General features: G+C 44.9%; 1 protein-coding gene across 1 annotated transcript in view; it reads left to right on the plus strand.

Moving 5' to 3' along the window:
- The window catches only part of gabbr2 (gamma-aminobutyric acid (GABA) B receptor, 2), a gene marked incomplete at both ends in the record, with an annotated part of 186,262 nt that overhangs the window by 115,347 nt on the left and 43,415 nt on the right, over positions 1-27,500 (plus strand). Inside the window, 9 exons of the mRNA XM_079749144.1 lie at positions 346-411; positions 1,310-1,498; positions 2,706-2,945; positions 8,764-8,824; positions 13,728-13,808; positions 15,301-15,451; positions 17,322-17,454; positions 18,998-19,105; positions 24,908-25,030. Coding sequence (XP_079605270.1) covers positions 346-411; positions 1,310-1,498; positions 2,706-2,945; positions 8,764-8,824; positions 13,728-13,808; positions 15,301-15,451; positions 17,322-17,454; positions 18,998-19,105; positions 24,908-25,030 — 1,152 coding nt within the window. The remainder of the gene's footprint in view (positions 1-345; positions 412-1,309; positions 1,499-2,705; positions 2,946-8,763; positions 8,825-13,727; positions 13,809-15,300; positions 15,452-17,321; positions 17,455-18,997; positions 19,106-24,907; positions 25,031-27,500) is intronic.

Here is a 27,500-nt window from a genome sequence, read left to right on the forward strand (position 1 = left end):
CAAAGACATTGTTCAATTCAGAATTGCTGTTAAAAGGCTTGGCAGCATTAGCGATTGGGATATTAAATGTGTAGGGAAACAGCTGGCCATGTTTTTATTCGTGCAGAATCATGTTTATATCAGTGTACAGTGTTAAAGTGTTTCTTGCTGCTTTTGTCTAAAAGCAAATCCAAAATGGCAACCTTTTCTAATAACCACATCACAGAACTCTCCAATGGAGTCCTAAAGCTGTCCTGAAACAAGTCGCACCTCTCCCTTTTAGTAACTACGTAGCGGTTACGACTTCATAAACACATGGCATTCAGGTACCTTGACTCTGTTTCTGTTTCTTTTTTCTGTTTCCAGGACAACGACGTGAGAATCATCATCGGCCAATTTGACGAAAATCTGGCCTCCAAAGTCTTCTGCTGCGTAAGTCTCCAGAGCGCCCGGCGAGAGATACTAAGTCATCAACATGCACACGCTGTGGTCGGGGAGGGCGTTGACACGGTCCACATGTGTCTTACCAGACACCGTGATGTAGCCCCCCTCCTTTACATACATAACCTTAATGATTCCTGCTGGACTGATGAACCTGACATGTAATATGTCTCCAGGTTGTTCTAGAGACAGCTGATGCAGGTGGGATACGATATGTGGGCATAAGGAGAGGGATGCATGGGAGTAAGGGATGGATACTGGATACGGTTGTTATCAAAATGATAGTACGATTCATTGATATCACCGGACGTGTTGAGAGATGAGTTAGAATGGAGATGGAAAAATATATGTAGCTCTAATTCATGTTGGTTCTTTGCGGTTGTGAAATTTAGACTCAAGGGCTGAGAAAGAAAATAAACAAACAAATGCTCCTTTATCCAAGGTTATGCAATACTGGCAGCAATCTTAAAGTAATTGGCTGGGTTTCTAGCTGTAAATTGACAGAGGTTACCCCAAATAAAGCTGAACTTTTTGAAATTCTTTATTTCTTTTGCTGTATTTCCCCTTTGGGATCTGAGAGGGTTGTCACCAGAAGACTAGCAAGCTCTTTATTCCAACCAACTTTTTTTTATTTTTGTATCTTCTGTATCTCCTTCCAATTGTCTTTCAACTGCTGTGTGTATGTGAGTTTGTGTGTGTGTGTGTGTGTGTGTGTGTGTGTGTGTGTGTGTGTGTGAATACGGCCGTGTGCGTGTTGTATTGTGCATTCCAGCAGCTTGTTCACATGGAAATGCACGCTTGCATAGAATCTGGAACTTGAGGGGTTAATTCTTCAATACTGATGCATTCCTCACCGGCTGCTTCTCCCCACCCACTCCCTTTCACCCAGGCCTTCAACCTGAACATGTTTGGCAGCAAGTACCAGTGGATCATCCCGGGCTGGTACCAGGGGAACTGGTGGGAGCAGGCCAACAGCACCAACTGCACCACCAGCAAGCTGCTCACTGCCATGGAGGGCTACATCGCCGTGGACTTTGAGCCCCTTAGCGCTCGCCAGATCAAGGGCATCTCTGGCCGGGTGAGTCCCTGTCGATGGTCAAATATTCTCCTTCCAACACACTATGTTATAGCACTAGCGACTTAAGGGGGAAACCAAAAGCTGGGGCAGAGTTACGCCTTATTTCCTGTTTTGGTTTCCGAGAGACATATTTTACGCAAGTCTAATACATTTGTGGAATAGATGTCTTGCTACAGAGGCCAGTCTTCAATGTGGTTTTGAAACCTTTGCAGACTTTTTTTTATTGTTACTAGTGCTGGCCTGGTTTGTGTTCTTGGTTAATAGCCAAATACTTGCTTCCAGATCCCTGCTTCTAGCAACATAATCGGGCCTGACAAATACCAAGCGAAAGTAATAGAAAAGTCTGATTTATGATACTGATGCTGGCTGGCTCTGGGTCTATTTGGACTCTGGATGCTTCTATCCAAACAGAATTACATTTGTTCATACACATGTCCTCAAAGAGCAGGGGGGGAATGAGGGGAACTTGTTTAAGGATGCCTGTAGAAAGGTTAGTCTGCCGACATTGGGCATCAAACCCAGTACCTTTTAGCTGGGGGAGGAGCCGATTCTAACCACTAAATCATACTCTGCCCCATTCTGTCCCCCAGACTTCAAACTTTGTTCAGACAGTTTGATCGCATGCCTTCAGTTGTTTTGTCACTTTGTTTTGTGTGTCTGTGTGGCAACGGTAATCTATGCGTTAACCAGGTTTTATAATTTCTGTTGTAAATTCGACTTGAATAAATAAATAGTTTCTGTGGCTTAATTTAAGGCCACGGAAGGATTACAACTGCTTTGGGGATATGTGAAATGATGTTGCCTGAATTATGATTTCATTAACTCATGTGACGCAAGCCGCATTGAGTTTGTAAAAGATTGTCGCTTGGTGATTTGGTAAGGCTTTATTTTACTGAAAATTAAGTGGTTTGTGAGGCAATTGACGGTTCTTGAGCAAGGCAATGTGTAAAATATGTTCGGTCTTTTACCATTAACTCTGTTCAATATAAAAATCTGTAACATTCGGTTTTCAATCTTCATCAACATTTCTGCATAATTTATAGGAACTACAGAAGTTATTTTTATTATAAAAAAAGAGCCTAATTTATACTCAGGTTGACCTTTCGTTTGAAGTTTGCTCAAAGATAAATGTGGGTTATCATGAGGTTCAGAGAGCAGTGAGAGGCAGACAGAGTAAGTGACAGGCGTTGTGTGTCTCCCCCCGCAGACCCCCAAGGAGTACGAGCGGGAGTACCGCCGCGAGCTCCAGCAGAAGGGCGTGGAGGCCAGCAAGTTCCACGGCTTCGCCTACGACGGCATCTGGGTGATCGCCAAGACCCTGACCCGCGTCATGGAGCTGCTGCGGACCAAGCAGCGGCACGAAAACCACAACTTCACCGTGGACGACCGCGAGGTGGGCCGCATGGTGCTGGACGTCATGAACGAGACCAACTTCAACGGCGTCACCGTAAGTGGCGGGCGGGGGCCTCATGGGGTTCAGGCCATGATTGGGAACGGTCCCTCTGTTAGATAAAGATACAACAGACAATTGCTGGGTAGGAAAATCACAGAAAGAGACACGATTCTGACATTTACAGACGCGGACCACAAGCGAGGCTGAGAGCAATCAAAAGCATGCGCTGAAATGTGAGACTCTAGGAGAAAGGGCTGTGCCAAACCTAGTTCAAATAACAATTGGTGAATCTGCTAAAAATAACTTTATCTCATTATCTCTCACAATCGCTCAAACACAAAGACAAACACACACACACACACACACACACACACACACACACACACACACATCATGTCAGTACTCTGCTCGCTCCACAGCGTGTCTTTAGGGGGGAGTTACTGTTAGTGTAGCCACACAAGCATGAATGCCATGTGTGTGCATGTAGGGGGTGCACGCGTCAGGACAACACTTAGAGGCGGGGCTGTTAATTACTCTTCTGCAGGACCTGGGGGGCCTTGAAGTGCCGAGAAGGTGTGTTAAACATTCTCGTCTCTGTGGAGCCCAGAGAGATGTCATTTGAGGCTGCCGATGCACTCCAATGCTTCCTAGATTGATCCTGGTGGCTATGCTAGCTGAAGGATGAGTGTGTGTGTGTGTGTGTGTGTGTGTGTGTGTGTGTGTGTGCGCATGCGCGTGTGTGTGTGCGCTTATGTGCGTGTGTGTGTGTATGTGTGTGTGTATGTGACATTCCATTATTGGAGAAAATAGACTTTACAACCCATATGCCTGCCCCTGGGTTGAGCAATATATTACATAATTCATCACATTATTATATAAAGAACTGCCCTCCCATGTATCAAGCGGAAATGAAAGAGCTCCAGAAGGTGTTACAACAGCTAGGCCCACGCGCTGGCTGAGACGTTAAAGAGCTGCTTTTAAATCTTCAAACCCCCCCCCCCCCCCAACACACACACCACTGCATCCTAAACAGCTGGAAGGAAGGAGAGGAGGTAGTCAATGGAGTGATAAAAAAAAAGGGAGTGTTTTGGACGTTGTAGATAGTGTGGAACAAGATAACGAGAGGAGAAAACATATCTGGGAGATAGGGAAGGAGCCGGCAAGGGGGGGGACTAGAGAGAGAGAGAGAGAGAGAGAGAGAGAGAGAGAGAGAGAGAGAGAGGGATGGAGAGAGAGAGAGAGCGAGAGGGAGAGATAGTGTAATGTGCAAATACCCACAAAAAAATATACAGTAAATAAATGAAAGAAAGTCACAAAGAGATCAATTAGGCAGAGGGGAAGGAAGAAAGATAGAAAGGAAGAAAGAAACAAACAAACAAACAAACAAAGAAACAAAGAAACAAAGAAAGATAATTGGTTTGATTTGTTCTCACTTGTTTCTCTTTTTGAAGCTTTCAGCTGTACGTATGTATGCGTGTGTTTATGTGTGTGTGCGTGTGTGTGTGTGTGTATGCTTTTGTGTGTTTGTGTGTGTGCGCGCGTGTGTCTGTGTGTATTTGTGTGTGCATGTGTGTGTTGTCACACTATGCCCATACACCCGCCCGAGGGAGCCTGGAGAAACCTGAGAGCTGGCAGGGAGTCCTCCACCTGGATGCTCCGGGGCTCAGGGGAGGCTGGAGGTGGACGAGCCCAGCCAGGGGAGAAGGATGTGGGATGTGGATGGGTCTCTCCCCCCTCCCCGCCCCATTCTACAGGGATATGAGCGAAGGGAAAGACAGCTGCTTTGTTGAAATCTGCAAACACACACACCATGTGGTGTCCTCTTTATAGTACGGTTATTGCTCGGCGTTAATCCTAGTACACAGTTGTAGCCTTTTTATTACAGAAAGTACACATATAAAAATAAACCAAGGAGTGTTGGCACACCAGCCATAGAGTGTCAACGGATTAACTGCAGAGTTTTAGCGTTGCTGCATATGGGAAGGCACCTCTTTGTTGAAACCCATTAGGAACCGGTGCACGTTTTGCAAGGAGATTTAAGTCACTTTAACCATCCAGAAGTTGAGTCAGAACTACCTTGCTTCAGGTCCAGTGGGCCGCTGTGGCTGCTGTATCTCTGTAGGGCAACGCTTTTCTCCCATCAATATTCACAATGGAACAAAAACTAAAATTGCCCATTCAATTTTCTCGTTCAGATTCCAGCCCACTGGGAAATAGCCAGAGTGAGTGTACTGAATAATCTTTCGTAGGACTGTAGTAAGCAATTATGTGTGGTTTAAGAGAGTGGCATTTATGTTTTTTCAGCATATCTTTGGCACTAAAGTCTGAGATAAACCTATTATACCTGTAATTTCATTAAGGATCACATTAAGATGAGATCAAAGGAACTCCTGATATTACTACACACACATGGAACGCAAGCAAAGAACAAACACACACACACACACGCACACACACACACACACATACATCACGCGCGCACACACACAGTCACAGACACACACATTCACACACACACACACACGCACACACACACACACACACACACACACACACCAATCTCTCTCTCACATGTTCACACGTTCACACACACACACACACACACACACACACACACACACACACACACACACAACCAAGCGAACACACTAACGCAATGATACAGGTACACTTTTCAGTTTATCTTTATGGAAATGCTTCAAACTTCTTCAAAAGATCAAAAGAGGCGAAGTTAGCAATCATCATGTTTTTGTATTGGTTCCACATTAACTCAGACTCCATGGAGGAACTAAAAGGTATTCATAGTTTTCCTTGTTTATTGCTAGTTTGAATGCATTTTATGGTGTAGGATATACAGACAAACACCAAATGGTATGTATATACAGACACATACACAGACACATACAAACATATATTTAGAGTCAAACACAGGTGCACAAACCTATGTTTGCCCGTACGCATGCACCCACACAAAAGCATATAAACACACACATACACACACACGTACACACACACACATACACACACACACTGGTCCCGTGTAGCATGATCAGGAGCAGCCACCTTGGTCCCAGGGTGGCGGTTGAAGGACTCCATGGTATTGATCAGGCTGCTGATGGGGGCTGGCGAGCAAGACAGACATCCCCCAGAGACATCTCCAGGGCATCTCATTCAACACACACACACACACTCACACACACACATAAACACACACACACACACTCACCACCTACGCTGCACTGCACACTCACTTGAGGAGCAAATGGAAAGGGCGGCGTTGAGACAAATGGAATAAATGGTCTGTGTGTGTGTGTGCGTGTGCTTGTGAGACAGATGTGTGTGTGTGTGTGTGTGTGTTTGTGTGTGTGTGTGTGTGTATGTGTAGAGGAGAGAGAGATAGTTGGTGTGTGTTTTTGTGATGATGATCATCCACATGTGACTGTAGGCTCTGCATCAGAACCATGACAGCCAATCGGATGTCTCACCTGTGGTCCCAAGACAGTGTGAAACCTCACAACGATCACACACACACAAACACACACACACACACACACACACACACACACACTCACACACACACACACAAACGCACAAACAAAAACACGCACACAAACCCGAAGATACCCTCCATGTCATTGAGAACTTGAACATGGGCTAACGCCATTGTAACAAACGACAGCTGCTCCACACAAACCTTGGAGCTACGGTCGAAGCACTTCTCAAAATGTGTCCTCCATGATTAATGCTTCAAGAAAATACTTTCCCAAGATGCAGAGTCCCCTTATTCTCAATCACACTCATGTGATTATCAGTTAAGTTCATTATGTTCCACCTTGTCTGTCTGTTCATCATTGCGATGAATGGCGTTCTATTAACCAAACCCATCCTTTGTGTTTCGGGGTAAAAGTATTACAAGAGACGTCCTGATGGGGCCCCAAGGGCACATTTAGTATCCATCTTGTCAAATTGATTGGTCGACAAGATTGCTGTGATGTCCTCTGGACTGGACAGGACCAGGGAGTTGAAATAGGAAATTATTCAAAAGTATGACAATGATTGGGTCTACCAAAAAAGCGAAAACAACATTTGTAAATTTATGAGACAACATTCACATTCACACAACCCTGTTAAGCCAGTTTGAAAACAAAATGCCATTTCCTGTAGCTTTCTAAAGGCCAACATTTCTTGGTTGAAAAACAGCCCCATCGGTGCTCCTGGACTCCCCCCTGGTGTCGCTCGTTACCCCCGGGACGGCCTGGCCCTGTCCACACACACACAGGTGTCAGGGTGGTGGGCCCGGGTCACACAGGGCTCAGGTGTGCTGCATTGTCCCACTTCCACCTGAAAAATAATTGCATATTGCGAAAAAAAATGAAAGAAAAAAAGAACCATATGTAACAAAGGGAGCTCGTGAGCACTGCCGAGTTCAGACTGACATGGCGGTGTGAAATTCTTGCCTGAGGGCGCGTTATACAACAACCTGCCACGTCAAGACTAGTGCGCACACACACATGCACGAAAGCACACACACACACACACACACACACACACTCACACACACAGAGACACACGCAGACACAGTTCGTATCCCTAACATCTTGTGAATCATTATAAGAATAATCATATTATGCATATAGGCTCAAATGCTTTACTATTCATGCAAGAAGACACACACAGACACATATGCAAAAACACAAATGCACACATGCGCAAACTTCAAAGATGCCGCACAAAAGCAGGGACTCAAATAAAGGGGGTGGGTTCCTGCCCTGGCCCTTCAAAGCTTGCCATCTTTTGAAACAAAATTGGCTCTCCAGTCTCTTTTCCCATCTTCCCCCTCAGCTGTGTTTAATCAGCCAATGCAAATACACAGCCTTTCACTCTCTCTGACTCCCCCCCCCCCGCCCTCTCCATCGCTCTCTCCTTTTCTCTCTCTGTGTGTCTGTTGATCTGCCCTGTGTGTGTGAAGTCTGATATCACCTGTTTTTTATGGGCTGGCAGCAATATACAACCTTCGTTTAAATGTTGGCATGACCAGAGGGACGCAGAGCATGAGAGAGTGAAGGAAATTAATAATATAAAAGTCATTTAGCGAGACACGCAGCGGCAGAGAGGATTGTGTCGTAGCCAGGAGCTGAACATTTGACCAAATAATATAGCATTTTCTCTAGATGTCTTGATAGGTAAATAAGCCTAGGAAGGCATTAACTTTAGAAGGGATCAAATATATAACCCACAATATAGGTGCCTGGCTGAAAGGCATTACTTAAGGCATTGTAGGTGGGGTGTCTTGCGTAGCCCAAAGAGGCTTAGACTCCATCTCCAATAGATTCCTAAATGCCGTCCGACCAAAAGGTTACGAACCGCAGGGCGACCGACGCATCCTCACTCGCCCTGCCTTCATTACTACGCTTGGTGTACAAGGCAAAAACAGATGGATTCTGCCCACTTTAAGTCAGATGAGATGCAATGTGCCAGAAGTCAGACACTACCCTTTGTGTGCCATCAAAGTTGGTCTGCCAAGGTCGGGCTGCTACTAGGTGGTGGAGAAAGCTTCCTTTCATTGTGTGCTGGAGTGTATTATTATTATTGTATTATTAATAATTGTATTATTATCATTATTATTATTCAGATCACACTGCGTCTCCATTAAAATGCTTTTTATTTTTGATGACTAGATGTTATTTTTCTAGGGGGACTTTTTAAGGAATCAACATAAATAGCTATGTCCTCACAGTGCCCGGGACGGGCATAGTGGGTTTGAGGAGAAACTCGTGCCGGTGTGGAATGATGTTCCTAAACGGCAGTCAATTGAATGATGTCTGATGCTTATGTTTTCTTTCTTCTTCTTTTTTCCCTCTCTTCCTATCAGGGTCAAGTTATGTTCCGGAACGGGGAGAGGATGGGCACCATCAAATTTAACCAATTTCAAGGTAGGCAGATCACAACCTCCACCTCTTCCCCAAACACCCACCCACCCGGCCCCAACTTCCCACTAGCACTCCTCATTAAAATCACTGATTTTGCATATTCATCCTTCTCCATTTTGAATTGAGCTGTACGCTGGCACACACACACACACACACACACACGCTGTCTCCCACCGGAGGAATGGGGTAACTGTCTTGTCGCTCTGGATCTGAGGGAGACCAGAGGGGCCGACCAGTTACCCAGATAGAGCATCTCCATGCTGGGGCTTTCCCCCCTCCACCTCCCCCTAGTCCGACACACCTTCCTGCAGTGGTGCTGTTTAGCTACACCTTATCTCCCCCACTGCAGAGGTGCGCCTACTGCTGGCTTACATCACAGGCTGTGGGGATAGGGGAGGAGGAGGAGGATGAGGAAGAGGAGGCGGAAGAGGGGATGTTTTCTGTGTGTATGTGTGAGTGTGTGTGTGTGTGTGTGTGTGTGTGTGTGTGTGTGTGTGTTGTGTGTATGCCTGTCAGAAATTGATTTATACTATGACTAAGTTTAGTTCCTTTATAGTTGTTATTATTGATGACATATGGGTATGTAAAATTCTGGTTGATATTCCTTGTACAACACACTGTGTGTGTGTGTGTGTCCGTGTGCCTTTGAATGTGTCATGTATGGGTGTATCAACATTTGCATGTTTTTGCATTTGTGCACGTTTTTGTGAGCTTTTGTGGACACACACGTGTGTGTGTGTGTGTGTGTGTGTGTGTGTGTGTGTGTGTGTGTGTGTGTGTGTGTGTGTGTGTGTGAGTTTGTGCACGCGTATGTGTGTGTATGGGTACCCTACAAAGCACGCAGGAGTGGCTGGCTTGGCTAGGAGGGGATGGAGGGGGCTGCACCGTGCGAAGGAGCCTGACAGCTGTGGATAAGAGGCAGAGACAACCCTAGGTTGGGTGTGTGTGTGTGTGTGTGTGAATGTGTGATTTATTTTGTGCTTTTTATTTTCGCGATGCAAGACAGAGAGATATTACTCGCGGTGCTCTTGCCCTGAGCACTGCCCTCACCTTCAGCATTCTCTGAGAGGTACGCCCGCTGGCCTTCTCACACCCCAGCCACTGCAGTGGGTCCATGTCGTTGTCTTTTGCCTCTTTCGCTATAGGCCTTGTGGGCGGTACTCCGCCATTTTGAGAGTAGTATTTCATGATGAGTGACTAAACACTCAATGGAAAGCAACAATAGCTACATAATAACTCATCTCCAATGCTCCTATACTCCCAAAATGGAGGCGCTCATTGCAACTGAGGCTGGGAACCAGCAGGGCAGAGTAAGAAGTTTTATATTAACTCCTTCCCCCCCTCCCCTCCCCCCCAGTGTGTGTGCCCTCCTCGTACAAGTTGCATGATGTTAGTGGCGGTACACATAACACACACAAACATAAGCATTCATGCACCAACACACACACTGAAACACACACAAACACACACAAATACACACACAAACATACATGCACCAACAGACTCACACACACGCACACACACACACACTAACACACACTCACCCAAAGAAGCCCTCCATGTCATGGAGAGTTTGAATTGGGTTCCACAACCAATTTCCTCGTAACTAACTGTGGTTGAGCTGTGGTTGAAATGGTTCTCAAAATGTAGCCTCCATGGTTAATGCTTTAAAAAAAAATCTTATCAAAGGTTTTAACTTTCGTCCACGTGTGTTAGTCAATGTTGTTTTTTGGGTCTTTTGCTATCGGCATCATGGGATATTTTCTGCCATATTCTGAGGACTCAAGAGAGTTGTAGAACTGTAAAATCATAATCAACTGCAATCTACTGTACTGAGAACGTTGTTTTCCCACATCTTGCATGAGAAACACTGTCGCGGTTTCAAACACAACACTGTCTCAACGTAATGACAAATCATTTCATGATGAATTACTAAACAACCACCGAAAAACTAAGTGTGTGTGTGAGAGTGTGTTTCTGTGTGTGTGCAGGTATTATACGTGAATAGATTTTTTTTTTTTTTTCATTTGCATGCATGGCGTGTGTGTGGACTGGTGTGTTTGTGTGTAAAAGCATAGTATTTACACAAGGGCTTATAGTGTGACTGGATGCATAACCAATGTCTTAGTGTTTGTATTAATGTGTGTGCAAGGTGTGTGTTGATGTGTTCCACCCTAGTGAACATGCAGCCTCTCGGTTGGTATGTGAATGTGGATTATTTTGCATGTGTGGGTGGGCAGGGGGTAGGAGGTTGTAGCAGCTTGGAAGGTGGCGGCGGGGTGCTGACACCGCAACTGTCAACACCACCACTGGCGCCTCTGGGTTGTTGTGAACAGCCTGACACAACCACCACTACCACCACCATCACCACTACCAACACCACCAACACAGTCACATTTTAGTCCTGTCCCCCACCCTGGGCCAAACCAGTAGAGAGACAACACAGCCCTTTTGGAGAAATTGAGCTGATAGCACCAACTGCATACAGTTTCTCCCTTCACATTCAATGACCCCTGGGTCCTGGGCCACACCAGTTGGCCTAGGACCCAGGGGTCATTGGATGTGAAGAAATAAGGCAGGACTTGACCCTTCGTCATCAGTGTAGCGCTCCAGCACGCCGACTGCAGTCTTCTTCAGAACGGTGGTTCTCCTGCTGCGGGTGGTTATCGGAGGAACGTTTTTCAGAGAGGGCCATCCAACTCTAATCTAGCCGCTTATTCACTGGGGCCATTTGAAGTCAGCATAGCATGAAGAACCATCGCACAGCTTCTAATAAAGCCGTATATACTGTGAATATATATATATATATATATATGCAGGTTTGCTTCATGCTCATTGGCCCGTAATCAGCTTTGGATGTACAATCTTCAAGGTGATTAATGCAACAAACAGGCATGAAATGTCAATCACTAAAACCAGCTCCGTCTTGTCGGCCTGGGGGAGTTGGAGCTCAGCGGTCCCTCGGGGTGGCCTAATCCCCTCATTAGCCCTAGGGATACACTAGAAACCAATGGATTTCAGCCATACTTGTACGCACGCACAATCAAAAATACAGAACAAAATCAATATACACACATAATAATATGTATGTAAGTATATTTTTTCTGTCATATGAATGTGTGTGTTTGGAGTGTGTGCGGTTGATGGTTGGTTTCAGAAGCCTAACCTGGCCCGAGTCTGACTGATGGAGGCTGGAGCTGGGTGGAGTTGCCCACCTGCTGTGCTTTGACTATCATTATGCACAGGTTCAACCAGCCACCTCCACACACTCTAAGGGAGATCTCCTGAATGGCAGCATGGAGCAGAATCTCTTGTATCATCGTCAATCAAAACTCTAAAATAGAGCAGTTTCCATCCCCACCGCCCTTCTTCCTTGTTCTGGAGTGCTCGTACTGTAGTACAGTACTGTACTGCTCGTACTGTAGTACAGTCCTGTACTGCTGGTACTGTAGTACAGTACTGTACTGCTGGTACTGTAGTCTCAGTACTGTACTGCTCATACTGTAGTACAGTACTGTACTGCTCATACTGTAGTCCCAGTGCCAGCCAAAGAGGTTGTGTGTAGCACTGTGTGTTTTCTCTTTTTACAAATTTCAGAAAACCTTCATCCCCGTTGCCAATACCACACCCCATAATATTCAGTGCTTTTCGGAGCCTTGCGTCCTAAATTGGGAATGTTATCAGCTGAGTGTGGAGGTGGGGTTGCAGGGGGGAGGAGGCTTCTCTGTGATTCTGCTCGCCGATGCTATCTGTCTGTTTCATGTCAAGGACAATCCCAATGAGCAGTTCAATGGGCCAGTTGCAGAACAGTGATAAGAATCCCAGGCAGACAGAGAATGGTGAGAGAGAGAGGGGGGGGGGGGGGGGGGGGGAGAATGAAAGCGAAGGGTAGCGAGAGAGAGAGAGAGAGCGAGAGAGAGAGAGATCTTAGTATGGATGTTACAAGCACAGAAAAAAAGAATTAGACCTATTTTCCCAGCGTGCCATAAGCATCCATGTGTTCATAATCTGTTTGTTTTATAAGGTAATGAGTGACAGCAGGTAGCAGATTTTTAATCAGTAAATATCACTTTTGTTCATGCTTCCTGGATATTAGCTACGAGCCTCCCACTGTAGGTTTAGTCGTTAGGGAGGGAGGAATAGAGGTTGAAGCATAGTCAGAAGAGACAGCTGTGCTTACATAAAGCTGTCATAAAGCTCTGCTTTAAAATCCCTTTAGGGTTGCCTGGAAAGCCTTAAGTCTATACAGATCACATTACACACAACAAGGTACAATTGCATTTATTTGATGTGTTTCCACAGACATTCAATTGCTTTCCCTTTTCCTTGCTATTGTCACACATTGTTTCTGCTATGATTCATATTCATATTCATATATTGCACATTTGTTTATCCTCCTCCCCTTCATAAGTGTCATTTTTATTATGTTTCCACCACTTTTCTTTCAATTTCTCCTGTTTTCTTTTATTGCTATTGTCTCCGTTGCTCTTCTGTCAGCGGTCGTGAGCGGGGACTCTGATGAATGTGCCGATGTGTCTGCTCTCCAATCCAATCGACTGTGATAAGGAGTCGTTTAAGGAGACATTATTATTAAAACCTACCCTAAGTGTCTTTAGCTGCTCACTCTGGTTTGTTGTGATTTCTTCTTAGTTATTCTTCATCGGACAGGTCCATTTTAATCCTGTGCCCTTATGAACTCACTGCCGCCCAGACTTAAGGACCCTGCATGCTATCGATATAGTGATTGTTTGTCATGACAGGGCTACATATATTAGTGTTGTTGTACTGATTTTTTTGTGTGTGTGTGTGTGTGTGTGTGTGTGTGTCTGTGTGTGTGTGTGTGTGTGTGTGTGTGTGTGTGTGTGTGTGTGTGTGTGTGTGTGTGTGTGGTTGTGTGTGTCCTCAGATGGCCATGAGGTGAAGGTGGGGGAGTACAATGCCATAGCAGACATACTGGACCTCATCAACAACTCCATCAAGTTCCAAGGTATGACAGTGAAGACAGAATTCAGAAGAACTTGGTGTGTGTGTGTGTGTGTGTGTGTGTGTGTGTGTGTGTGTGTGTGTGTGTGTGTGTGTGTGTGTGTGTGTGTGTGTGTGTGTTTGTGTTTGTGTGTGTTATGGACCGGTCTCTCACAACTCTCAGCATCTCTCACCAGTCTCAGCACTTGTGCAAGGAACATCTTCTCTTTACTAACTTTGCCAATTACTTTGCTAAATCTAAGCATACCACACACACACACTGTCTATCTGATGGTGGACAGTGGCTCAGCTCTCTCCATAGGATTCAGGGCACTCAGGAGCACTCTGCTTGGCTGAATTATTAACCCATGGCCGCTTTTAGCCTGTGTTTACGTACTGGGTAAACTGTTCAATGCATATCCCAACACGTCACCATCACACGACACACAAACACACCTCTGCCTCTGTCGTGCTTTGCCTCTCTCTCCCCCCCTCTCTCTCTCCCTCTCTGTCGCTCATTGTCCGGTGTACTCTCTCTCTCTCTCTCTCTATCTCAAGCTAAGATCCGTAAGGATGTCACTGGAATCAATCAGCAATGCTAGTGGCCACTAGAGACAAGACAGCCCAGTGTTCTAGCGGTCAGGAGGGGAAAGACCAATACTTTGGCTCTTCACCTTAAAATTGATGAACGACAGTGCTGCTATATCACAGCTTCCTGGGCCCTGAAAAGGACAATTCAGCAAAGGCCAGTGTTTAACTTGCTCCACCGAAAAGAGAATTAATATAAATAAAATAGTGTGTATGTGTGAGAAGGTAACTGAGCCTGAGAAAGACCAGGAATAAATCACGCTCTGACCTTTCCCTTGAGCCTGGTGCCATTTTGGAATCACACTTCCTTGTTGGCTGCATCCAGCGCCAATCAATGATAACCCCGCCCCCCTCCCCCTCCATAACTTAATTGATCACTCCTGTGACTTGCATTTAATTCAGATACATCTTGCTCCAGGATGCCTACATGTTGGACCTTTAGGATCAACCCTAGTCCCTTTGGTCGGGAGTCGAACACCCTAGCACTACAATATCCTGCCCCCTATCAACGACACTATCCCACCTTCAAATTCATAGTCATGATGATTCACATTTACATTCAGGACATTTAGCAGACTCTCTTATTGAAAGCGACTTATTTGTCAGAAGAATTTGAAGCCACAATATAGTGCTGTCAGTACAATAAGGATGTTCATAGTACAGTCGCTAGGTTAACACATTCCCCGTAGACAACAAAGATAGCTAGGTTAAGATGCTACACAACTAACTACTATAACTAAGTAGGATATACAACAAGTGTGTACATTAAGAGGCAGGACATACAACATGCAATAAGTATGTACATTAAGTGCCAGGACATACAAGATACAGTAAGTAGGAGGGGTGTGATGGGGGAGGCAAGATGACTTCACCATCTTCATCTTTATCGTCATACACAATCAGCCACTGACGGTTGGTCTGGGTCTTAGGGGTGGAGCCTCCAAAGGACCGCACCTTTGTGCGGCTGCAGCGGCGGCACATCAGCGTGCCTCTGTACAGCATCCTGTCCACCATCACCATCCTGGGCATGCTGATGGCCGGGGCCTTCCTCTTCTTCAACATCAAGAACCGCAACCACAGGTCTGCACACACACACACACACACACACACACACTCACACACACACACACACACACACACACACACACACACACACACACTCACACACACTCACACACACACACACACACACACACACACACACACACACACACACACACACACTCACTCACTCACTCACTCACTCACTCACTCACTCACTCACTCACTCACTCACTCACTCACTTAAACACACAATGTTTTCTATATTGTTTTGTTGGGTGGGAAATCAGAGATAAACATGATGGGTGGGGGGTGTCTGAGTCGAAGGTAAGATGTAAGAGGGCCGTTGAGGGACAAAGAGCTTTCATTTGGGCTGTTTGTGAACGTGACATGATGTACTAGTCTTCATTGAGATTAAAAGAAAATGGCTAGCATGATTTGAATGACTTCCTAATCTAGCCTTGTATCGTCTGGTCTATTGTAGTTTTGTCAGGTCTAGTCTATTGTAGTCTAGTCAGGTCTAGCCTATTGTAGTCAGGTTTGGTCTATTGTGGTCAGTTCTAGTATATTGTAGTCAGGTCTGGTCTATTGTAGTCAGGTCTAGTCTATTGTAGTCTATTCAGGTCTAGTCTATTGTAGTCAGGTCTAGTCAATTGTAGTCAGGTCTAGTCTGTTGTAGTCAGGTATAGTCTAGTGTAGTCCAGTCAGGTCTAGTCTATTGTTGTCAGGTTTAGTCTATTGTAGTCAGGTGTTGTCTATTGTAATCTAGTCAGGTCTAGTCTATTGTAGTCAGGTCTAGTCTATTGTAGTCTAGTCAGGTCTAGTCTATTGTAATCAGGTCTATTCTATTGTAGTCAGGTATAGTCTGTTGTGGTCAGGTCTAGTCTATTGTAGTCTAGTCAGGTCTAGTCTTTAGTAGTCAGGTCTAGTCTATTGTAGTCAGGTCTAGTCTATTGTAGTCTAGTCAGGTCTAGTCTTTAGTAGTCAGGTCTAGTCTATTGTAGTCTAGTCAGGTCTAGTCTTTAATAGTCAGGTCTAGTCTATTGTAGTCAGGTGTAGTCTATTGTAGTCAGGTCTAGTCTATTGTAGTCAGGTGTAGTCCATTGTAGTCAGGTATAGTCTGTTGTAGTCTAGGCAGGTGTAGTCTAATTGAAGCTAGTCTATTGTCTTTTCTAGTCTATTGAAATCTTGTCTAATCTAATCTAATCCACTATAGTCCACCTTTATGTAGGTGTCTATATTTATATATCAAGATGTCTAGTACATTAGTTTATTGCCGTCTACTTTAGTCTAATATTATAATTTGTATCATAATACCGAGTTCTCCTTGGTCTCCAGAATGATCAAGATGTCTATTCCAGTAGCCTATTGCTGTCTACTCTATTCTAGTTTAATAGTTATTGTAACAGTAGTAAGTTCTCCTTATTCTCCAGACTGATGAAGACGTCGAGTTCACTTTGTTTGTTACCACAGCGTTAGTGAACACTGGATCCTGTTTGGTCAATAACCTTCCAAGGCGATACAATATTTTTTAATAAGGGCACACCTCTGCCTTTAGACAGTCTCAGATCGATGCCAATAGCCAACAGTAACGGTCAAGTCAACCATCGACCAGATGTTTCTTCCACTACACAAAAAAAATATGCTAAAAGCTCTGTGGATTAATCTTTTCATTTCAGCTGATTAAGCCGTTAAAAAGCCAATAATGTTACAGACGAAAGCAACTCATATCTAATGATTGCAGCTCACGGTGGTACCAGTGGAGGAACCCACTGCGGGCTGTCCCCTTATTGGAACACAGTCCACTTAGGCACTGGTTATACATTATCTTCCAATAACGGGGCAGCCCGTCATGGTTTATTGCCATGCTCTAACCTGGTTCTCACAGTAAGTGTTCCTGTCTCACCAGAATGATCAAAATGTCCAGTCCCTACATGAACAACCTGATCATCCTGGGAGGCATGCTGTCCTACGCGTCCATCTTCCTCTTCGGTCTCGACGGAGGCTTTGTCTCCGACAAGGAGTTTGAGACTCTCTGCACGGTGAGTGGAACTCTTTTTTTATTTTTTCACTCTCACTGGAAAATCCAGTGGACTCCACGGTTATTTCCGCAGCGTGGCATATGATATTTCCTTTAATACCCCCACTATAACCGCATGACTGACGGTTCAAGAAAGCGTGAAAAGAGAAGAGAAGCATTTAAAATTGTAGTTTAAAGTCAAGTCGTAATTTGGAATAGAGTGTGTGTAGGGAAGAAGTGAGCCAGCTTATACACTTTACACTTCCTTTTACTTTCAGTTTGGAAGTTGTGTGTTTCCGATGGCATGAGTCTTCATTCACAGAGAGAGAGTGCATGGGGCCGGGAACTGTAACAACCATGATGACATCTACACTAACGGGAATGATTCTGCCACAAACACAACAACACATTAGTCAGGATACTGCGTGCAGTGAGTGAAGACATTGGCAGATAATTATCAAGGATGGAATCTCTCTCTCTCTCTCTCTCTCTCTCTCTCTCTCTCTCTCTCTCTCTCTCTCTCTCTCTCTCCCTCTCTCCCTCTCTCTCTCTCTCTCTCTCTCTCGGGCCTGATTTCACATTAAGCTTCTCCCCAAGCCAGTTCTGGAATGTGACTATTTCAGTTGCTGGATTAATTAAAGTTTTGATTCAAGTGATAACAGCTTTCCACTGAGATACCACCTTTCCGAAAATACACACACACACACCCTCACAAATACACACACACACACACATGTACAAACACAAACACAAATCTACACAGAAACACAAACACAACCACACATGCATACACACACACACAGACACACACACACACCAAAGCAGCATTATTCTGAGCACGTATGTGGCTGCATCACCTCGCTAAAGCTCTGCAACAGTCAGAGCTGGTGCTGAGGCTGAGAGCCACACAGGTTGATCCATCCTCCACCAATCAATATTCGCCACACTTGCTCTGTGAATAGGTGCCTCTGTAATTGTTTTCCACCCTCCCTTTGCTCATCCCTCACACACCGGACACAAGGACTCACACACCCACACACACGCACATAGCGCCAACCCCCCTCTGTTTTGCACTGCTTTGTAGATGGCAGAGAGAATGAGACATAAAAGGAATGAGGATGTAGGATGTGGGAGGATGTACGGGGTATGCTGTATGCACGTGTGCGCACACAAACACATACACCCATGCACACACATGCACTCACGTGCATGCATTCACACACACACACACACACGCACACACACACACACACACACACACACACACACACACACACACACGCATAGCTGATGAATAAATTGTCTGGATCCCTGCTTATATAGCACAGGTGTCGGTGGAAGGTTTTGTCATTAATTTCATGAAGGCACTCTCTCTATTTTTATAACAACCGCACTCTATTTTTATAACACACACTATTTCTAGTTAGCAAAGAATTGAATAGGTAAATGTAAAAAAACAGATTACAGCTATTATTCTAAGCGCCCTTGGGGAACAGAGTCAGTACTAAGTCTGTGTGTGTCTGTGTGTGTGCTTTTGTGTCTGTGTTTGTGTGTTTTGTCTTCAGGTTCGCACATGGATCCTCATCGTCGGCTACACCACGGCTTTCGGCGCCATGTTTGCCAAGACCTGGAGGGTGCACGCCATCTTCAAGAACGTGAAGATGAAGAAGAAGGTAGAGCTAAATTATTAGCGTCTTCTTCAAGTAGTCTTATTGCATATTGACATATTTGCTCCCGTTGATATGGTTATATTGTGACACATCATTTCATATCGCCATTCCCAATATATCATGTGTATCACTTTCTTTAAACCGAGTCAATGAGCAGACTCCTGTTATCCAAAAACACTCACAAGTGAGGCGGAGAACAACAAAGGCAATTCAAATCCACTAAAAATAATTGTAACTGCTGCAAAACCTAATTTCTAAAAATACTGCAGAGTGCCAAAGTAGCAAGATGAATCAGTAAGACAAGAAACACAATGTTTCTATGTATGTGTTGGTGGAATAGTTACTCCTCAAGATTGAAATAAAAAACGTGTTTCACCATGATGCATGTAAAACGCTGTTGATGACCTCTGTGCTGTGTGATGTGATTAGGCAGAGGATGGACACAGGCAGAGGGAGCTGTCAACACATTCTCTGACCAAACGTATGGGTGTAAATTGAATCGTCTTCTTAGCAAAATGAGCTTGCATCATAATTGGCCATTATAGCTCCCTCGCTTAGCTCCCTCTAAACCTTTTATTATTACACCACGTACATCTGCTGATGGTGGGGGGAGAGGGGAAAAAAATGAGTAGCCTTTGGAGACCTGGAGATGATGAGGAAGAAGAATTTAAAAGAAAATTGCATCTGTGTTGATAATCTTGTCATAAACAAGGTTATGTTTTTTTTCAAAATGGCTGCTTGAATAGCATCTGGTGCTTATGATGCTTTGCAACATGCGTTTCTTGTGCCAAGATACGGGCATTCTGGGTAAAAATAGATATTTTTTTGATATAGATTTGCTGTTTTATCCACAAGTTCACGCTGTGCTTTACCCAGACAGCACTCACAAATGGGTTTGCACTGAATTAAACATGGGACTCAAATGGTGTTTTGTGGTTGTTTTTATCCCACTGTGCCTCAATTAGTTTATAGTTAGTTTCTGCCATGAGCACAGAGCCAAAAGAAACATTTCAGCGGTGCAAATATAGGTCGCTTCTTAACCCCTTGTCAATTCCCCAAATATGTTAACAATTTCCATTTAACAAATCTCAGATCACCTAATTAATAGGTTACGTTTAAGGTGACACACTTAAACCCTGCGTTTATGTTACATTGCCGTTGTAGATGTGCACATACTGAAACACGATATGAATGAATACTAAATGGGAAAAATGCACGGCAAAGAGATCACACCATTCTCAATTTGTTTCAATTAACACATTTAAGGAGACAACTTCGCAAGTGCTTGATGTATTATTTGCTACAACATGCTGCGATTAGTTTCCCCGTCACACATGCAGGCATTATCACCTCATTAGGATAGATTGCTAAGTGCCTTTATAACAGTCAATTCAATCCCACCCCCCCCCCCCCCCCCCCCGAGTATTAAATATTCAAAACTACATGAGAAATAAATGCCATTATCTGTGTTGTGATAAGTTGTGTGAGCTGTATGTGTGAGCTCTGAATGAAAAGGGTCCATAAAAGGAATACAAATGTACAAAAAATCGACTGACTGGTTAAATCTTAATTCCATTAATGTAACTATAGTGTTCAAATGGTTAGTGCCTCCCTTTATCATTAGGACTCCCTGCATGCAACCACGTACATTGTGTTGTTCAGTATATCAATAAGTTAAGATCATTAAAATCAATGGATTCAATGATTTCATGGATTGGGTTAGACTTTTGAAACCCCATTTATCTAAACGGCAGTGGTGTTTGGGGACCACTGCTCCGACGATCGCAAAAGGCTAAAGAGATCAGGGCTAATTGTTGAAGGTTGTATCCTTCAACGATGTCACTGGTTTATACAATAACTCTGCTGCCTGGTCTTGGTCACTTCCAGATAAGTGGACAGTAATCCAGGTGCGACGCCTCACTCTTACATCCTATTTACATTTACATTTAAGGGATTTTGCTGACGCCTTTATCCAAAGCGACTCATAACCATTCATTCACACATTCACACACGTCGGTGGAGTCAATCGCGCAGGGCGACAGCCAGCTCATCAGGAGCAGTCAGGGTAAGGCGTCTTGCTCAGGAACACCTCGACACTCAGCTAGGAGGTGCCGGGGATCAAACTAGTAACCTTCTGGTTCCCAGTCAAACCGCTCTGCCTCCTGAGCTACTGCCGCCCTACATCCTATACCCAACCATTACGAATAAATCAATCAAGAAGTGAACTTTATTGTTCTAGTGAATGAGGAACAATATCAATAGTTGATTATAGATCTTTCAAAATATGCAAAACAATATAAATACCACACAGATATCAAATAAGCAATGCACACCATTTCCTTTTCAATCCAGGTCCAGCTGGCTATGCCCATATGCAAACACGCGCGTTGCTTCCGAACTCCCATCCTGTTTCAAGAATCACTCCCCCTCACCCGTCACTCTCAGTACTTCCTCTCTAGAAATAGCTGCTGAATAAACCACAATACATTCATTCAACACAGCATTGGACCTGACCAGTTATGTAAAGAAGTGCCTGGCAGTGTGTGTGTGTGTGTGTGTGTGTGTGTGTGTGTGTGTGTGTGTGTGTGTGAGTCTGTGTGTTTGATTGTGTTTGGGAACTTGCACTTTGCCCCGTTGTATTTATAGACGTATCTTTTGCGTATAGTGGAGGAAGCGGCCTGGCAGAGATGAGAGTGTGGGAGGATAGGTATGAGACAGAATAGTACAGAGGCAAAACAACAACAAAAAATGTAATGGCGGAAGTGTGAAGGTACCATTGAGGTTATGATGATGTTTAGTTCTCAGCAGATCTCTAAAAAAGGTATGCAGGGATTGCTATGCAAAGGCATATTAATAGACATTTTAGCTAAAGTACATTTTGGGTAATGGACTATCGGTTTGTGGGGCCAGGAGGGCTACGTGGTTTCAAGAGACTGTCTCGGGGAAACAGCAGCATAGTGGATGTAATGTTAATAATAAACATGGTAGGGGGCGGGTAAAAGTGTCTGCCAAAGCAGAAAAATGGAGAAAGGGTTGAAAGGAAGGGAACAAGAATAAAAATGTATCCCACAAAAGAAAAGTTTGGAACACAATCCCTGAAAGACTCTCTTTTTGTATCCTATTCTTCGATTGAGGCTGCAGCAAACTCGCAAAACTCTCAGATGTCCCAGAAAGCATTGCTTTTGTATTTTCAATAATTCTTTTCAGCCAGGTAATCTACAGAGTAGCAAAACATGCTATTCTCCCTTGCTTTCTCCGTGAACCAAGTCGTTTCTCGGTGACCCTCATAGCCAATTATCTCTGTAACAAACGTCCCCCTGTCTCGGCTCCGTTTCCCCCTGCCTCCCCGTTCAACAGGGATGAAACAAAGGTTCTTTCCAAACGATTTTCTACCGCTGAACGTATCAACCATTAAATCTTCAGACAGATTCCACGTTGGTTTACGGCCAAAACTGTCAATAGTCGTTCACTTCACACACACAAACACAGACACACACCCTCACACACACACACACACTCACACACACACACACACACACACACACACACACACACACACACACACACACACACACACACACACACAGCTTCAAACACACACACACGCACACAGCTTCAAACACACACACACACGCACATACACACACACACACACACACACAGCTTCAATCACACACACACACAACTTCAACCCCCCCCACACACACACAGACACAAACACACCTTCACATACACAGACACACACACACACACACACACAAACACACACACACACAAACACACACATATACACACAGCTTCAAACACACACACACAACTTCAAATACACACTCACACACAGACACACACACACACACACACACACATGAGTATCGAAATAACAGCCTCAACAGCAGCACCACCAGTAATATATAAAGTAATATATAAATAGTATATAAGAAATAAATGTAACTTTCTTAACAGCAGTATTACAATATAATAAGGATAAGGAATTATGCACATGAATAAGGTATAAAAGGAAGTCATCAAAACAAACAAACACACACACGCAACAATTTTTTAGCAGCTGCATGAGCCTTTACAAAGATGCAAGACGACTTTTCCTGGCAGCAAAATCGCTAATCAAGTTATCATAACAGACACCCTATGTGCCGCTAAAGCATTGTTGTCCCGTTCTATTGGCCGTAGATATGTTTTAATGAGTTTCAATTTGAAAAACTGCGCTGAGACAGGATGCTCCGCCTCCGATGCGAAAAGACGAGAGCTTTGAAGGCTGTACCATTTGAGGAAAGCGGGGGGTACTCTTTTTATACATAAGGTAAAAACATGTATTTCACACGAATTGAGTGATAGGGTACACAATTAAGAAAAAACAACGGTGGACCTGTTCATAATTAATATTTTGTTTAATGTAATAATATAATAATTATCATGGCATTTTTTTAGCAACCTTAATTTTGGGGGTCCCCGCCAGGTACTAGGGGCCCTACATGCTCTGCGTACTCTGCGTATGGGGAGCGCAAACCCTGCACAAACACACCTTCACACACACACACACAAACACACACACACACAAAACCTCACACACACACACACACGCACACACACACATTGATTGAGGTCCAGTGATTTGGCTGCCTTGGAGGGGGTAGAGTTACCGTTGATGCCTGTAACTTTATTATCGGAATGCCCAGCACTGTTAGCGATGGCTTCCTCAGACCACGGGGCTAAAAGTCCATCCCTTACTCCTGCTTCCACCCGTCACCCCGGCCCCTACCCACCTCCTCCCTCCTCCCTGCCTCACCAGCAGGTTCAATCAAAATCGTTCAAATCGTTTTCATCGGCGCCGCCGTCTTCCTATCGTTTACTCGTGGCACAAAATCTGACCACCAGAGAGGACGACAGGGGCCCCCTGTCCATCATCATCATGGTCTTCTGCTGACGAAGAATGGCCCCCCTCCGCCTCGCTCCGTCACACACCTGGCGGATGTTTTATTTAATATCATCACGGCAGCTATAAGACGCAGTACACTAGGCTTTAGCCTAGCGCCTCGCTTTAACCTGTGTGTGCTATACACTGTTCACTGCACATGTGCACAACAGGCACAGTCACTACACAACAGAGGGAGATTTCCAGAGCTCTTTGGATGGCTCCTCAGATGGCCCCTATTGTGTGTCCAAAAGTGCGATGCCTGGCCCTGTAGCCCACATGCGTCCACCGGCAAAGCCATCAAAAGACCTGCGATCAAAAGCCCTTCCCCTTCATGAACGCGGCGCAGCGACAGGCAGCGACCGCAGACTTAAAGGCGCCCGCTGAGTGGACCGGACCATGTGATTTTCCTCCAAACGTGGGGGTCAGGCCTCCGTTCCGTGACCTTTGCTTTGATCCGTGGTCCTGGGCAGTCAAACGCTGTTATAAATAAAGATCACACACGCGGGGGCACGCTTTCATCCTCGCTAAAGTTTACGGTACAGAGGAGGGGCCCCGGTGATAGAAAGGGTTGATACTCATTCGTTGTCCCACCATTCTCAGGCCACGCGGTTGCAAAATGGCGGTCGGTTGCTTGAGCATTGTTTGCCGAAGCCAACTGCGTCGCCTTGATCAACAAATTAATTATCCTCATTAGCTGGAATTGATAGAAAGAGGCTCCCGTGCATTTTGATACGTTTGGTCTCCAGAATGAAAAGTCTACCATTGAATGTCAAATAAATAAACAAAATGGTTACCTGCGAGCTAATGAGAAAGCCTGTGAAGCTCATTTCACCTGCCCCTGTGTTCTCCTCCTCCTCCTCCTCCTCCTCCAGATCATCAAGGACCAGAAGCTGTTGATCATCGTGGGTGGGATGCTGCTGATCGACTTGTGCATCCTTATTTGCTGGCAGATTGTGGACCCACTGAAGAGGACGGTGGAGGAGTACAGCCTAGAGGTGAGTGGCTCGCCGCTCGGGACTCAAACAGGAAGCCCTCGCGTTTGTTCCTCAACGCAGTTGAACTTAATAGGATTAATAACGCAGATCTCAGATATTGGGTCAGGGGAAGTTTATATTCCTTAGCAGCATCATTATGGGTTGTCATGCCAATGTATGCAAACCCGACCCGGCGACGTTGCTATGGTAACACAGATTTGCGGCGACTGAGCAGTGTGTCTAGGAGGAGGCTGTGGGGACAGGAGTGCCAGGCGCTGTCTGTGGTGCTGCTGGTTATTTTTGGGTCAGGATGAGAGCTGCCTCCTGTCCTGATCCCCCTGGCTGGGCTGTTGCCAGGTTTGATGTGAGACGTTGGCAGGGCCGGCTGGAGAAAGGGGACTCGGAATCATGTTTCTGTCTCGCTATTGGGGGAAGCAGCAACTCTGGTTGTCGGGGCGCTGTGCTGTGATTGGTCGAGGTTGGAACTCGAAACCCACTGTAATTGAACAGCCTTTCGCCGAATGGTTCCCAGTTGGATGAAATGGGGACGTCTTTGGCTAGGATTGTTTTTGGGTTTGGATCTGTGTCTTTGGGCGACACATGGCATTTCTACAGATAAGTGATATGCTGACAGAAGACTTTAGGGAATACAAACACTGAGTAATATGTGCCACATCAGGTTGAGTTTTATGCTGGGGCCAGACCTAGACAAAATCACACGTTTTGTTATGTCAAGTTGAAATATATCTTTGCCCATGGGCAGGTTAATAATATATCCCAATTAAATGAACGAACAAGCTAGAAAATCCACTTTCCAACAATGAAGCCCGCAGGAAAAGATGTGTGTATGTGTGTGTGTGTGTGTTTGTGTATGTGTGTGTGTGTGTGTGTGTGTGTGTGTGTGTGTGTGTGTGTGTGTGTGTGTGTGTGTGTTTGTGTGTGTGTGTGTGTGTGTGTGTGTGTGTGTGTGTGTGTTATGCTCCACCCCCCCTTTCTCATGAGCAACCCCAACAGCCACCCCCATTAGTGCTGTTCAATTGCGGTAAATGTATGTGGCTTTGATGAGAACACCCAGACTGATCATGCTCACCGGGGGGCGACACCTCTGAAGGAAGAGATACCCCCCCCCAGTGAGCCGTCTTCAAGGCTGGTGAACACCTCCGAAGAGGACGCACACACACAACTAACTGCACGGATGTGGCTGCTCAGATGTTTAGCATGAGAATGAAATAGTATTAGAACAATCTCATTTTACACAATATTGGTAAATACCAAGATTGGCTTTTTAATTGTAATACCATCGAAACAGTTTAGCTCATGGTCATTACTTTGAAGAATATGAAAATGTTAAGTATGGTATCAGATAAAAAAATTGTTGTTCTTTTAGCCAGATGTTTCAAGCCTCATATTCGGATCCATTTAAGGGCATTTCTTCTCAAACTAATCATTTAGACTGTAAAACTGAGTGTAATAATAAGTTGATCTTGTTTTTTCATAGTTATAAAATGATTCAAAAACAACGAACGATAACGCAGAATTATTGCCCCAGCCCTAGAGCAAAACAAATTAGGTCTGAAACATAGTTGTCCATTGTCACTTTGAACGTTTAAAATGGATGTGAAGAATAAATACGCCTACTTGCTTTTTGTCATTGTACTGGTGTGTTTGTTGTGTTGCTGTAACCGCTCAAGATAATTATCGTTTTGCTACTTCAATGTCCCACTAGCTTGCTGCATGTGGAAGTACCATATATGGTCCCCTTCTATGAGGTCTTTAGCACACAAAATACCCTGCTGGGGGCGGAGGTTGATGTAGGCATGCTGCGCTACCATTGAATTTTGGGGGACACAACGGAGGTCCATTCTTCGTTCGAAACTCATTTTGTTCAATTTAATCGTGTTTCTATGTGTGTTTGCTCGCTTGCCGCCAACGTTCTGCCACAGCTCGAAGGATAGCTGACAGTGTTTAATCCTCATTTTGACTCGTTGGTGACTTAAATCACAGGAGCCGTCTGTAATATCGTGAGGGGTGCTTCACAAATAAATCCACTGAATTTCTGTCCAATGAAAACATTGCGACAGGGGGGAGGGGGCTCTGGGGATACACGATGATACTGATGCACGCAACGTTGCCAGACTTATTTACATAGCACTGCTGATCTTGGCACACTCTAAAGGTATACTTAGCACATTTGTACAAGTCAAGACAAAAGCCCTGTTTTCCTTGCGATGATAGCCACATAAAAAATCATATATTTTACTCTTAGTAGGCTGATGGCACAACGCGAGAGCACTGCGTCTCAGCGGCCTGGTGCTTGGCGGAGCTGGCTCGGCGCGGACTGCTCTCAGACTCTAAGCCATGTGCCGGGGGAGTGGTTTGAATGTATTAGCCTCTCAGCGCATGAGGCTGGATCCCCCACTCCTCTCTCTCTTCCTCTGGGAGCCTGTATCTGAATGCCAGTGGCCATGGATTTCACACATCTGTCTTGCCT

Source organism: Pollachius pollachius (genome assembly GCF_949987615.1).
Source record: "Pollachius pollachius genome assembly, chromosome: 13".
NCBI classification, from domain to species: Eukaryota; Metazoa; Chordata; class Actinopteri; order Gadiformes; family Gadidae; genus Pollachius; species Pollachius pollachius.